This window comes from Elgaria multicarinata, chromosome 3, assembly GCF_023053635.1.
Source record: "Elgaria multicarinata webbii isolate HBS135686 ecotype San Diego chromosome 3, rElgMul1.1.pri, whole genome shotgun sequence".
Lineage (NCBI taxonomy): Eukaryota > Metazoa > Chordata > Lepidosauria > Squamata > Anguidae > Elgaria > Elgaria multicarinata.
In genome coordinates this window covers 16,056,718-16,072,242 of record NC_086173.1, presented here as the reverse complement: position 1 = coordinate 16,072,242, position 15,525 = coordinate 16,056,718, and the positions used below count along the sequence as shown (strand labels likewise).

At 46.0% G+C, this 15,525-nt stretch overlaps 1 protein-coding gene across 2 annotated transcripts in view; it reads right to left on the bottom strand.

Annotated features, from left to right (window-relative positions):
* Nucleotides 1-2,692: 2,692 nt before the first annotated feature.
* BGN (biglycan) overlaps nt 2,693-15,525 on the bottom strand; it is a 45,620-nt gene continuing 32,787 nt past the window's right edge. For both annotated transcript variants that reach the window (XM_063119384.1, XM_063119383.1), the window contains 5 exons: nt 14,797-15,010; nt 13,877-13,987; nt 12,418-12,511; nt 5,077-5,215; nt 2,693-2,911 (listed from right to left, as the gene is read on the bottom strand). In XM_063119384.1, coding sequence (XP_062975454.1) covers nt 2,714-2,911; nt 5,077-5,215; nt 12,418-12,511; nt 13,877-13,987; nt 14,797-15,010 — 756 coding nt within the window. In that variant the 3' untranslated portion in view covers nt 2,693-2,713. The remainder of the gene's footprint in view (nt 2,912-5,076; nt 5,216-12,417; nt 12,512-13,876; nt 13,988-14,796; nt 15,011-15,525) is intronic.

Here is a 15,525-nt window from a genome sequence, read left to right as displayed (position 1 = left end):
GCCTTCAGTCTGCCTGGTGTTCCCTCTATCCACCCACACAAAATGACCCAATTCGGCAATTATCACTAACTTTATTGGACACCTTTACAGAAGTTAATATTGCACATGGTTTAAGAGAACATTTTTAAACCAAAGAGAGATTTAAAAGAGAGAGAGCAAAGACAAACTTATGAAGATGTTCCCTACATCCATATAAAGAGCCAAAGACTTAAAAGTCGAATTCACAATGAAAGGTTTCAGCCACAAGATTTTGCAGAAAATAGGTACCGTTATCCATTACAACTGCTTATTGCCCCAAATAGGTCACCATGAAATGCAAACAATTCTGTTAGATATATGAACACAAAGGGCTTGAATCAGTCATTGCTCTATATCTGGGCAACTGCACCCCCTTTTTGTGGAATCCCCCTTTGACCAGGTCTTGAACTGAATGGTTAAGTAATGTTATAGCTCCACCTGCTAGCAGTTTTAAGAAATACCAACACATTGAGATCTAAGGCACTGCGGTGCTGCTCAGTTAACGATAATGCCCCAGAGATGAAGCCCCAGAGATTGCCAGGTGCTGGGTAAATGGCTACTAAGTGGCTGTGCATAGCATGTGGGAAGCAAGTGGAACCAAAATAGGGTTCCTTTAAAGAAAGACAGGATTCCGCCATGCATTTCTGGACTACAGAAAGTGGGGGGGGGGTTAAGGAAGTGAAGAAAAATGTGAGTTTCCGTTTCCCAAATTATTCTTCTGCAGCCCAACTAAGTGTAAACTGGCCTTGTACACAGGTGTAATTTTTGCTGGGTCAAACAGATCTAAGAAGCCGTGCAAAAATGTTAGCTGTGACATAGGATCCTTCATTGGTGGGGCCTACCCCTTTAATATTAATATGTATATATTTATATATATATGATTCCCTTTCCCTCCTGCTCTGAAGGGGGTTGGATCTTGCCTTAAAGTCTAACCTCATTCTTCTAAGAACATTCATTCTAATATATATATTTATATAAATATACAAACTGTTTTAGCCGGGGTTTGTGGCAATGGTCCATCTTTCCCCAGGGGTGTCAGAGGATCTCCTACATCAGGCATGGGGAACATGTGGCTCTCCAGATGTTGATGAACTGAAACTTCCATCATCCCTCACCACTGGCTATGATGAAAGTTGCAGTCCAACAACATCTGGAAGGCTACACCTTGCCCACACATCCTATATTCATTTCCTTCCTTCTCCAGTCCTTAGTTAGGGTATAATGATTATTGGGATTTGTGCCTTCAACCAGGGTTGTATTTGCGATGTCTCAGGGCTTTTCTACATGATGCTTTTAACCTGCAATTTTACCGAGACTTCTATTTCCAGATTCTTTCCAGGATTAAGATCGGCTCTTTTACACGTATTTTTATTCTCAGAGTTTTTCTTTCTCTGCCTTTCTATATGTTTCATTAAAACAACCACTAGGTGGCGATGTGGTATAGCGGAATTGCGGAATTACGCGAGAATCTCATGCTGCCATTTCCAAATAACACCACACTTTCCTCAGCCTAAAAAAAAGCTGAGGAAATGGTTGCAAAGAGCGGGAGAGGCCCTGGAGGTTGACAACATTGTGTAAAGGACCCGCAAATTACCCTGAGCGAGCAATCATGCACACTCAATAAAAGCCTGATGTAGAAAGGCTCTCAGAGCTAATCTGAACTTTCACGGTTTAAACTTCCTTCTCTGGATCTCCAAGGAAATGGACAGAATCGGGAGGGGGGGGATTATTTTTCCTCACTTGGTTTTAAAGCTCCTTCTACTTGCTCCATACCCAACGTCCTTCAGACACCATCCCTGAGGCAGCAGGCATAGCCAAGCTCTCCCACTGACCCACCAAACAGCATGTTCTGCCTCCAGCAGGCACTGCTAGGCACCATCCCTGATCTGCCACAAGCACGACCCATTAACACTAGGTTTCACACTCAGAGTCTCAGGGTCTGAGCCTTGGGGAACCTGACAAACCTAATAGGGGTTGAATCATGAATGCAATTAAGCAAAATCAGCTCCAGCATTTGGGTGTGGGTGTGGGGGCTTGAGGAACATGGCCTGGGAGAGACCCTCAGCTCTCAGGGTAAGTGGAGAAACAGCTGGAGACAGGTAGAGGGGAATAGAGACTCTGAAGTGAGACCACCTCAGAGTCCTCCCTGTGCCACTACAGGAGTCTCTGTGGCACCCCCTCTGTTGATGCAGGGCCTGGGCAGATGGAAGGTGGTGCAGGCTGTCTGGGCCTCCCTCACGCCAAGAGAGAGCCAAAACACTGGAGATGATGCTCAGCTGGGGGGCCCCTCATGCAAACAGAAAGTGTAGCTCCCACACAGGGCAGCAGTTGTTACCCCACCCATAGGAAGGGCAAAGCCAGTGCTTGTGGGCCTATCACATTCCAAACGCAGGGGCTTCTGAGGGCCAGTATAAAGCTGGTCAAATGGCAAGAGCTGGGCCTATTCCCTTCTGTGCTGTTGCTCTGCGTAGTTCTTCTTTTCCTTCCCTTTCTCTTTCCCGGATGGCCCTCTCTGCCTGCTCTCTTTAACAATCCCTGACTGTTACTCCCCACTGATTCCCGCCTCCCCGGAATGATCCTGGCTTCCCATTCCCTTACTCACCTCCCACCCTCCCCCTCCAGTTTCCCCATTGGCTTTCCTTTGTACCCCCCACCCTCCCCCACCCTCCCCCGTCACCCTCGTCATTTTTTATTTTTATTTTTTGTAGTTGCCGAACTGGATAGCCAGGCGGTCAGTGGCGCAGCGGAAGGTAGCTGGTTGGACCTCCCAGTAGGGTACAGGGTTGGCAAAGAGGCTGATGCCATGGTACGAGGCACGCTTCACCCCAAAGCCAACAGGACAGAAGTCATTAACGCCGACATGAGTGATGTTGTTGGAGTGAAGGTACACGACCTGTTAGGGGGGGAAAGTCAGGCTTGGTTAGAGGTGGAATATCAACTGAATTTGCTTTCATCCACTCACAAAGCAGCTGAGGCCTTGAAAAGAGCTCTCCTGTGACATAACAATTCAGGTCCTGCAAGGGTTCTTAAGGTAAGCTCAGGTCTGCGTATATGCTGAAGTTGTGTAGGCATGAAAAAAAGATGAAGAACTTGTAACTGACCCCAGTATTCAACTTCCTGAGAATCTCGGCTTTGGTTTTGTTTTGTTTTTTAAAAACAAGTTTCTAGCTCTTATTGTTGTGAAGGAAAGGAAAGGAACCTCTCGTGCAAGCACTTGAGTCATTGCTAACTCCTAGAGGGACGCCTGCTTTCGCTGACATTTTCTTGGCAGACTTTGTAGTGGGGTGGTTTGCCATTGCCTTCCCCAGTCGCAGTTACCTTTCCCCCAGCTAGCTGAGTACTCACTTTACCGACCTCGGAAGGATGGAAGGCTGAGTCGACCTGAGCCGGCTGCCTGAGAACCAGCTTCCGCTGGGATCGAACTCAGGCTGTGGGGAGAGTTTCGGCTGCAGTAACTGCTGCTTACCACTCTGCGCCACATGCTTAAAAGAGCATGAGCAATGTCTGATAATATCTTGGAAGGCACAGGAGTTGCTGGAGAAGATTTCTGAGGATGTATAGATCCTTGCCTCTCACACAGCAGATGAGAAATAATTTTTGCCTGGAGCAAAAAACATTTTGCCAATTAGTTTGCAAAGGAACTGAGCTATGTACTAAAATACTTGGTTAGTGACCCAAAGTTAAGATTTAGAACTATTTACCTTAATAGCCAATTACATTCTTAGAGAACCAAAATGAAATTGAAACTGATCAGAACACCCACATGTACATTGATGGTGCTATATAAATAAATAATAATAATAATAATAATAATAACACAAAGCACAGGGAATGGAGAATCTCACCCTACTGTCTTCAAATGGGAAATTCTCCTCTTTCAGTGTTAGCTAATTTGTTTTCAAACAAGCTTTTGAGATTTCATCAGGCTGGGCCACATATTTGCTCAATCAGCCTATTTTCACAAAACCAAGAGGTTGAAATTTGAGGGTGGGGCTGCGCAAATCAAGGAAAGCAGAAAGTTTCAAGAAAATGAATTCTGTGCCCAATAAATATATATAGTTGTTTTACAACACAGTCCTATAGATGTCTGCTCAGAAGTAAGCCCGACTGAGTTTAATCAGATTTACTCCCAGGTAAGCAGATGTATGATAGCTCTCATCTGATTTTTACACGATGTGGAACATTTTAAATGACTTTTGTATGCCACTACTAGAGTCTTTTTTGGCTATGGAGAAGGGTATACATTTGGAATAATAAAAATATTATTAGCATGATTATTATATTTAAACAGTGTAATCATTATTGCAAGTAGATATGTATATTCCCTTCATGAATCATGGTGAAATTGAAGAATTCAGTCTAATATGTTGCAAAATAGTGGCCTTTGAGTTGCAGTAAAACGGGCCAGGTCCAGGTTATGGAGTGGGGTGGGTGCTTGGGCAATTTGGCCCAGAAATCACATGTCGGGAGAAGCGGAGGAGGATGGAGGAGGGCAAGGCATGGAAATATAGAACCCACCCCAGAGTCTCTTGTGCTGCCACAAGGACTATCCGACTGGAATGAACTCTATTAGCCCAGGATCCAGCTGTGTCAAAACAAAGTCACAATGACTACCTTGTGCAAAACAGTCCCCCCCTAGATTTGTTCAGCTCTGCAACATTCGCACAACACGCCAACCCAAACTCAGTGATTGAGTCTGGCTTGCTTTGAAGTGTATGTTGAACCGTGGGTTAGCGTGTTGTCTGATGCAGCCGGGGTGGCTTGTTAACCATGCAGTGTAGCTTATTTTTCTTGAACAAGCCACCTTGAGAATCCATGGTTTGCAGCTTGTTCAAGGTGGTTAACTAGCCACACTGCTTGGTTAACCCTGGCTGCATTCAAGCAACACAATAATCCCGGAAAACGTGCTGCGTTCAGACAAAACACTAATCCACAGTTCAACAAATAACCTATGATTCAAAACAAACCACACTCAAACACTAAGTGTTGATTAGCATGTTGCGTGAAGAACCCCATTATTTCTTTATTTATAACCCACCCCCCCAAAAACCCTGGTACCTGCAGAAACTTGAGGTTAGGTAATCCTGGAGGGACCCGGGACAGCTTGTTGTTATCCAAATGTAATTCGCGTAGGATGGGCAGGAAAGCCAGACTGCCATTCTCAATCATCCGGATGTTGTTGTGTCCCAGACCCAGCCTATGGGGAGGAGAGGGAGGTGAAAAGAAAACTGGGACTTAGTGTGCCGCCAACCTGTAAGCTCTGCATTACAAAAGTGGAAGGCCAAAATTATTCTCAAAATACAAATCATGAGGGCAAAAAGGAGCATGCAGGCTGGACGACTGAAGAATTACGACGGAGGCATGAGGGTCTCCAGTACTTGGTTCAACCAAAAAAATTGTGTATCTGAGGCTCAGAGGCTAGGACCTATTATATATTACCTCCAGTATCAAAGGCAGTGTGCCTCTCTCTATACCAGTTGCTGAGGAACATGGCCTACTTGTGTGGGCTTCCCACAGGCAGCTGGTTGGCCACTGCGTGAACAGAACGCTGGACTAGTTAGGCCTTTGGTGGCCTGATTCAGCCACCAAAGGCCTAACTTTGGGCTGTGTGCGTCCAGGCCTCAATGTCCTCCTGAGGCACAAAAGGGAATATGGCTGTGTGACATTGGCCTCTGTGATTGGCAGTCAGCATGAAGCCTCCAGTTGGTCCAGGCCTTGTATGAATTCCAAGCGCCTGGCCTACTTTTCCTGCCTAAACAACCAAACAGAATCTTCTGCCTCTGGCCGGTAATGACACGAGGTTGGGAAGCCCCATCCAATTCTGGATTTGGAATATGGTAGCCCTGACAGGAGGCTAAGGCCATCGCTCTCAACTGCTGGATCAGACCAAGCGTCCATCTAGTCCAGCACTCTGTGAACACAGTGGCTAACCAGCTTCCCACAGCAAACCCACAAGCAGGACACGGTGCAACAGCACCCGCCCGCCCATGTTCCCCAGCAACTGGTGTATATAAGAAGCTTACTGCCTATCTGCACTGTCTTTCTGCATCAGGCCTTTCCCGTTTGCTTTTTGGAGCTGTTATCAGGTGAGGGTGTATCAAACAGCAACATGGATCCAATATGAAAGGTCAAGCACAAGATTTATTGTTTTGGTCATGGAGATCAAGGCTTAGCCACCCAGTTGGCGCTAGAGGTTTCCCCTTGCAGCAGGATGCTGGGCGCAGACCTTTCAGTCGCCTCCCAAAGCAAGAGATGAGACAGACATCCTCCCACCTGTTCCCTCAGGTCAACCACCCCATTCCTTCACCTTTTACCAGTTAGCTGTCTATTTGAGCAATGTGTACATTGTTAAATATCATTGGGTCTTCATCGTGACCTGATTTACTGTGTCTCCCTGCCCCCGTCTTGATGGCCTTGGGTCTGCGCCCCAAGGGCCCAGCCCCCCAAATTGGCACTCCTTCCCAGCATCTGCATGGCAAGGAGCGCCAATTTGGAGTTGCTGCTGCCGCTGCTGGCAAAAACAAGGAGAGGGGCGGAACGGGGCAGCCAGAGCCAGCTCAGGCAGAGCCAGCTATCCCGTTCCCCCCACCCCCAGTGCTTGTCCCAGCAGCAAGGGCTGACTCCCAGCTGCCCCGTCCTCACCTCCCACCCACCCATGCCATTTCTTTAAAATGTGTGGAGCCCGGAGCTCCCTGTCCGCCCCCTTCCAACCCCCACTTTTTATATATATTTTTCTTTAAAAGGCTCCGCAGAGGCACAGAGCCTGGCTCCAAGCTAACAAAGTCAGGGTAGGTACCCGACTTTTTTAGCATGGAGCTTTGGGGCCTTGCCCCCTGGATCCCTTTAGAGTGGTGGCTGAGTCATGTAGATCACCTGCTGCCACTCCAAAGCTACCCCGGGGTTAAGCACTCATGTAGACGAGCCCCTTCTCTCAAATGCTTGGGAGAGGGGGAATATGATGGTGGTCCTTGCCTCAAAGGGCATGTCTGTGTGACGATCAGGAGGTGGAATCTCTTGGAACGTGTCCTCTCGTTTTGTTACGTCTATGCTGGATTGCTCCTTTACTAGCCGCATGATCAGGCAGGCCAGCCCAATTTATATCAAATATTGCAATGGTATCGCTGGCTGTGGCCAATGCAAAAAAGAGGAAGCAGGTAGTGACTTCATATTGGGGGAGATAGTTTAGGTCAATTACTCTGGCAAAACGGTGCATTTGGGATGAGGCTGTCTCGGTTTTATGCTATGTTCTGTCATCAAGGTTAGCGTTTTTTTGTTTCCAACTCTGGCATGTTGACTGCAATAAAGAATATACAAATGTACATACACCTGGCAAGCAAGTCCCCAGGTGCATTGCCCTGGCAAGTGTGGGACAGGGATGGATCACGAAACCAGTGGGGGAACAGGGTGAGTTGGTCTCCCTGGAGTTGGTCTCCCTGGGAGATGTAAAGGTCTCCAATTCTGGTGCCTGGGTGGCAACGCTAAAAAGAACCTAACTAGGAGCACATTCAAGCATGCGTGTGTTTTTAGAGGGACCAGCAAGTGGTACAGTCCTCCCTGTAACTGTGCCACCTCAGAATGCTCCGTCACTCTTGACACGATTGTGTTAACGCGCTGTTTTCTCCTCGTTCTCTGGCCGTGTTAGGTTTCCACCTAACAGGCAATTTGTGACAAGGGGCCAGTTTTCAAACAAGAGCAGAATCCCAGGCTTTCCTGGGCATGACTTGGCAACAGTGTTTAAACCCTTCAGTTGGAGCAAAATGTTAGATTCCAAAGGCTGAGAGCAAACTAGGTATGACATGTGAGGAATGTGGGTACAATTTCCTGTGCTTTTAATAAATGCAGGGCTAAGTGTATGTGCCTGTGTGTGGGGATGATTTTGGTAGCTAGGTGAGAGGATTTTTTTTATTATTATTATTTATTTATTGCATTTTTATACCACCCAATAGCTGAAGCTCCCTGGGCGTTTCACAAAAGTTAAAACCATTAAAAGTATAAAACAAACAGTATAAAAACATGATACAATATAAAAGCACAACCAGATAAGCTAGGCCTTTTTAAGATAGGGCAGGCTTCTCCAACCTGGCATCCTTCAGATGTATTGGACTAGCACTGCCATTACCATGGCTGGGGATGATGGGAGTTTGTAGTCCAAACATATCTGGAGAGCATTGGGGTGGGGAAGATAGAGATTCGAGTACTGGAGCAAGAAACATGATCTTTTTTTCTGGGTCAATTGACCCATCCTTGAATTGGTGGTGATGGCCACCAATTTGGATTGCTTTAAAAGGGGGTTGGATAAATTCCTGGAGGAGGAGGCTGTCAAGGGCTACTAATCCTGATGGTTAAGTGCAACCTCCGGTATCAGAGGCAGTAAGCCTGTATATATTAGTTGCTGGGAAACATGGGTGGGTGGGTACTGCTGCACCATGTCCTGCTTGTGGGTCCCTGATCGACAGCTGGTTGGCCACTGTATGAACAGAGCGCTGGACTAGACCCTCGGTCGGATCCAGCAGGGCTTTTCTTATGTCCTTATCCCTGAAGCTGCTGTTTGCCCCATGGGGCAAAATATACAGGTCTCTTGTGGTACTCATATGTTTTGCCTTGCAGGGCAAAGAGCATCTCTCAGTGGTGATTTAACTGGGGAAACAGGGGGGAGTGTTAAACCCCTCTTTCTGCAGCATTGCAGCCCCAATCCAAACCCTCAGTTGCTTTTAACATTTTTTTTAAAACCCTGGGAGGTCCTATTCATGGATTCCTCCTGCATCATGCCCTGTTTGGCCCAGGGATTCAGAACAGGAGCCAATACGTAGGAGTCAAAGTTGGGTAATTCCATTTTTTTTTTTTTTTTTAGCAAGGAACTGGGTGGGTTTTTTTATTTATTTTTTAACAATGTGGGTGACTAACTACAGGAATAGGCAATTGGGAGTGGGAGGGGGAGCAGGTTCTCTCTCGCTGACAGTTTCCAAATCAAAATGCTTCAAGGAAAAAAGGAATTAGAATAACCTTACATTGGAAAGTCCTGCGGGCTAACAAATGTGACTCTTTCTCCCTCTAGTGGCTGAAGTCTGTATTCAGGAATTGATGGATAAAGTTTATACCTGGTATTGAGGGCATGTTCTGCTACAGATTTAAACCACTTTCAAACCCGTTTGGCAAAGGCTCAAACGGTTCCCATTTTCTTGTATTATTCCCTTATGAAGCACTATAACTGTTTTGTCCCTATTTCAGCTTCAGAAGCAAAACCTCTGATTTGGGAATAAGAGTGGAATTTCGGGTTTGAGGGGGTGCGGTCAGGAAAAGGGTGTATGGACCACTCGCTCTTTCCTCCATAAGACTGCTTGGTAGAAGGCAGGGTTTCTTTGTTTTTTTACTAGCCTGCTAAGAGGTAGCAGGCTGTATTTCTGTGCTAGCCACAGATGAGGGGGATTTCATTCCTCGGCAGCCAGCATGGAATCGTAAGCTGCTATCAGTCTCTTAGCAAGTTGGTAAAAGCTTTTTCAAGTCACTAACTTTTGTAGACTTCTTTGCAAGGCTGGAATAAGAGGTGTGATACAGAAATGTGTCTGTTTTCATCTGCAAGATATTGGCAGGTGTGGCTTGAGGGTTAGGGTTCTCAGGCCACAGCTAGACCTAAGGTTTATCCTGGGATCATCCAGGGTTCACCCCTGCCTCAGCACTGGATCCCTTGTGTGTCACCTAGATGAACAGGTTTGACCTCTGGACGAGCCAGGGATAAACCTTAAGTCTAGCTATGGCCCCAGTTAAGAAGTCATGAGGACTATATCTAACAAAAAGAAAATTCTAACAAAAGAATATTTGGCACCTTTTAAACTGTGGGAGTTTCCTCCCACTTTTTAAACTGTGCAGTGCAGGCCTCTGTGCCTTTGGGTTTCTTTCAAGGCTGCTCTCCATAATTTGGCAAATGAAACTACCCTTGTTGTGCACATTAAATGAGCGAATAGCATCCCCTAGTGAAGGTAAGAAGCAAATGATGACGCTCATGGCAATGACTGGCAAATAGCTACAGACATCCCCAAAATTTGGAAAAGTGTTATCTTATTACATTTTTTATTTTGCATTTAGATACTAAACACCGATCTGCATTCCCCCCCTCTCACACACACAAAGAGTTCTGTACAAACCTAGCTCTGAAACAGTATAATAATTTCAGAAATTTTGAACATATAATCTTAGTACAACCTGTACAGAAAACATGGGATGTGTTTTACTACAATAAAAATGTCAAAATGTGGAAGTTATGCTCCAAATAACATAGATTTAAAAACTTATATATGCTGGAAATGAGGGATGGGTTGTATCCCAGACATGGCTGTACATGGTGGTAACAAGGAATAGTATAGTGAAAATATAGGCAGTTAGTCCCAATGCAGTTGGAGGCTATTTAGTTCTGAAGAGGGGTGTGTGTGTGTGTGTGTGTGTGAGAGAGAGAGAGGTGAGGAAGCAAACCCCACTCTTGCAGGAATTTCCCTTTTCCTAGATTACACAGCAGTGCCTCTCCCTCACACACATGGCACTCACATCTCACATAGGCCCCAGCTGGCCACGATAACTTGTTAGCTGTTGGGAAAGCACTAAGACACGTAATGGCTGGTACCACTTCATCATGAATAGATAATGGAAGCTTGTCTAGCTTTCTGAAAAGAGAACTGGACTAGAAAGTTTTCCTGTGAGCAGACTTGTGAAGAAGCCAACCCCTTTGCCAGGGAGGCTTTCATTTAGGTAGGGTGACCATATGGAAAGGAGGACAGGGCTCCTGTAACTTTAACAGTTGCCTTAAAAAGGGAATTTCAGCAGGTGTCATTAGTATGCATGTAGCACCTGGTGAAATTCTCTCTTCATCACTACCGTTAAGGCTGCAGGAGCCCTGCCCTGTTTTGTTTCTCGTCAAGAGGGCAGGGCTTCTGCAGCTTTAACTGTTGAGATGAAGAGGGAATTTCACCAGGTGCTACAGGCATACAAATGACACCTGCTGAAATTCCCTTTTCTATGCAACTGTTAAAGATACAAGAGCCCTGTCCTCCTTTCCATATGGTCACCCTACTTTAGGGTTCCCGGGTCTCAGGGGTTGAACACAACTTCCGGAAGAGCTTTAATCTTCTCCCTCTTCTCTGTCTCCAGGTCTCCAGGGGAAAGAATCAAAACTCACAATGAGGGGTCAGAATCAATGGACCCCCTCCTTCAGTGAACCTACTTTCTCACTGCCATTCTCACCAGCTGCTTTTGCTCCTCCTCCTCTCTCTCATCATTGGCACTGTTTGCTTGCATGGCAAGCTGTTAGAGTTGCACCCGAGGAAGCCTCCTCAGATGAGGAGGAGGCAAACTTACAAGAAGTAGAGGGTGTTTCCTCCCCCACAGCCGGACCAGAGACCAGTGCGCAGTCGGTAGGGAGTCATTCCATGGAGGAGAATGCAGGTCCCGTGGAGGAGCCACGGGCCAGTCAGTTGCTTCCTCTGCCTGTCGCTCCTGAGGCTGAGTCAGAGACGGAGGTGGTTCGACCACCCAGCCCCCGCGAAAGGAGACGAAGGAGAAGGGCAGAACAAATGCAGGTGGTGAGGCGAAGTATGCGCCTGCAGAACAGGCAGGGAAAAGATGCTGAACTGTAGGAGGGGGTTGGGTCAGAAGGTGGAGGAATGAGGCACAGCTGGGATCTGGGTGGGGTCATGCTGGCAGGGTTTGAAAAGGGAGAACCTGACCGCTGGTCTGGTGTAGCAAACACCTTTCGTTCTTCCGGTTGCTACTGTACCCTGACGCCTTGCCTTGTGACTGTGACCTGGACCGGCTTGATTGACTCCACTTGAACGTGTATCCCTGGGACTCTGGACGACTGTCTCGGCTATTGATTTAGGACTGGACTGGACCTTCGCTTACTCCTGGCTCCTTGACGCCCACACCCTCTGTTTTGGTGCTTCGACCCGGACCGGTAGGCTTACGCTGCAGAACGTGCCTCTGGCTAAGAACTCTTGGACTCTGTGTAAAAGACTGGGCTGTTCTTAAAACAGCAGCAGCTCACTCCCGCATTCTTGGCCAGAGATTTATGGCCGGGTAATTGACCATAACACCCTAAAGCAATAAAACTATTTAGAGGAACGCTTGACTAGCGGCTGGTCACTGAAACAAGCCGAGAGCCAGGGAACAAGGAAGCCAGGACATCGACTGCATCTCCTTCCTTCACACCCCCATTGTCTGGGCCAGAGTGAGAGGCAGGTCCACAAGGAGTTTGCAATGGGGAAAAGGAGGAGGGAGTCCAGGAGGCTCTTGTCAGTGGGCCCCTGATGGGGAATGGACCCTCGTCTGGTGCCCAACCATGCTTACCCTTGACGCCAGCCCTCACTCAAATGCACAGTCCTGGCAGTAGAGTTATTTTACAATTCATACTACCTGTAGACTTTGGAGTAGCGTATCAGATCCTCTAATTCAATTGCCTGGATCTTGTTGTGGTCCAGATGTAGCTCATTTAGTGTTTCAGGCAGATCTGGTAGCAGAAGGGGTGCAAGAAAATATAATTATTTCTATACTACTTTTCACCAAAAGTCCAAAGTGCTTTACAACATTCAAAATAACAATAAAAGCAATAATGTAATACACAGAGAGAGAGAGAGAGAGAGAGAGAAACAGTACAGCAATCAAAATAAAACACACACACAGCAGTGCTTAATTCTGAAAGGCTAACTGAAACCCTGTTTTTATTAGTTTGCAGAAAGCAGCGAGGAGGCTGTATGGATTTCTGCCAGATGGGAGTTCCATTAATTTCGGGGTTCCTAAAGAAAAGGACCTGTTCCTAGTGGTGGCTAATACTGGAATCTTGAGCAGATCTTGTGTGTTGTGGGAGTGACTTGCTTCTAAGAGGCACAAATGGATCACCGCCAGCTGTCACACCAATCTTGGCAGCCAGTGAACTGCACTGTCAGACTGGAGTATAACCACCATGTCACTCATTGGGACCCCTCTGATGCTGGTATTGGCCAAGGCTGAGATAATCTCAGCCAGGGGGTAAGCAGAAGGTAAATTATTTACTGTTTTACTCTGTACAGCACCATGTACATTGATGGTGCTATATAAATAATAATAATAATAATAATAATAATAATAATAATAATCTCTGAGAGATTTCCAATAGATTAGCAAAGGTTTCTGACTCCCATTTGTCTAACAACAAAAAAGCTTCCCGCCAATTAGGTTGCTGGAAAAGAACACTTGGGGGTAAACCAGAGGTGGATTTTTGTGTGAAAGAACTTGTCAGCTTGCTTCTGGGAGCATGCACAAATTCCCAGGCTGAGCATGTGTTCTGAGGCACCCTGTTCCTTAGTTTTTAGTGCATGTCCACCCTCCTATGGCAGTATTTTTCACCTGGCGCCTGTTGGTGGATTCTAGTAAAAAAAAAACCCAAAGTTGATCCTGCAAGCTGGAAGTCTGTCCATCGCTGACCTTGGCAGCAGGACATGATGTCATAAGTCTTCCACTGGTGAACCCTATTGCTCCTAGAGAACCAGGCCATGATGCCAACTATTCCCAGGCCTGCTCTGGTCACAGCTTACTTTTCCATGCTGACCAGTCTTCCATGAGCCTCTCAGAGTCCAGATGTTCACATTACTTTGGAATCAGCTTCTCCCTTCCTTTCCACCTTGACAGCAAGCTCTTGTGCATTGACCAAACGGGAAGGTGCAACAAGCACTCTCTCACACACAATGATAGATGGTAATCCAAAATCAAACTATAAAAAAGCCATGACTGTGTGCAATATTCTCAGAGTTAATGGGTACGGGAAGATGGCGTCAATCACCAGGCGAAGCCAAGAGTTGCTATGACAAGGTGGTGTTGGGAAAGTCATCTACATTACCTTTGGGTACACCAGTGAGCTTGGCTTCTGAGATCCTCAGGTAGTTCAGTTTTAGTCCATCAAAAGCACCAGGTTCAAATCCACTGTTCTCCAGAGGGTTCCCACCCATCTCTGCAAAGAGAGAAACTGTGTCACGTAGAACAACAGTATTCAGCCTTATCAGACCCAGAACCAGACCCAACTTTAATCCCAAACCCCATTTCAAATTATCTACAGAAGAGATAACAGACATTTCCAGTTATGATATGACATCCCCAATGACCCAGTTGAAAAACACACACAATCCAATATGCATGAGTGGTATTCAGATTAATTTTATACCTAAGTATTTTAAGATGTTGTGATTTTTATTTTAATATTGTATTGGTTTTATATGCTCTTTTCACTAGTTTTATGTATTATTTTGTATTTAATGTTGTTCCTCGCCTTGATCCAGAGGGCAAGGCAGGTAAGAAATAAATATATGATTATCATTCTAGAACCTTGTAAAATACAAACATGTCCCAAAAAATCCCAATGAACTATAAGCAAACTACTAGACAAAGTTAAGCACTTTCAGTGGGAGATATATATGGGTGCACTTAACTTTCTTGTTGAAATTAATGGCCTACTCACATTTGGATGGATTGTGACAGTGGATATGTTTGCACATAATATAAAGCCAGGATTCCTGGTTTATCCTGGATTACTGTAAACTGCATGTTGGGGCATACAGCCCATTCACTGTGAGTAGGCAAACAAACCCGAAATGCATACCCCCTCATGTTAATGCCCAAACCTGAGATCCTGGTTTGCTACTCCCAAACAAGCCAGGATTCATAAGCCAACAACAAATTCTGGGTTGTTGCAATCCTATGATCCTGAGCAGGCTATAGGAAGAGCAGAGTGGGTATCAGTCCGGTAGAGTGCTTATATCTCACCAATGCAATTCATGTTGTTCAGCCCATTGAAAACATCCTTGGAGACCTTCTTGATTTTGTTTTCATGGATGCGGAGTTCAACCAAGGAGTTGGGAAGGTTAGGAGGGATCTCCACGAGGTTATTCTTGGAGATGTAGAGTTTCTGCAGCTTGTGCAGGGGGCTGAAAGCCTTTGGATGGATCTTGGAGATCTTATTGTTCACCAGCACCAGGGCCTGTATCCACAGACACAGAAAGAGACCATATGAGGGCAAGGTACATGGGTGTGTACATAAATGCAATGGGATGGAATCCATAATCCACTCCAGGCAACTGTGCCAATTTCCAAAAGTGGGGCAGTGTGAAAGAAACAGGCTTTCTGCCATTCCATAACAGGATGTGCTAAGGAAGGGAACATGAGTGGGAAGGGGGCACATCCTTTAATCTCCTGTTAAAGGATCTTGGGTAGCAGGCCTAGGAAAGATCTCTGTTTGTGACCCTGGAGAACTGTTGCCAGTCAGGGGAGACAGTTTGATTTAATATAAAGCACCTCTGTATATCTTTAAGAGCGGATTTAGGGGATGGGAGATCCTAACTATTACAATCTTGCAGTAAGAGATAAATGCAGGAGGATCTGTGGAGGATGTTCAACAGAAAGATTATAGACAAGAGACCCACCAGTGTGAAAAATGCACAGAAAGAGGAAAAGAAGATGGAGATGGAGGCAATGCTCTCACACTTAAAATGTGCT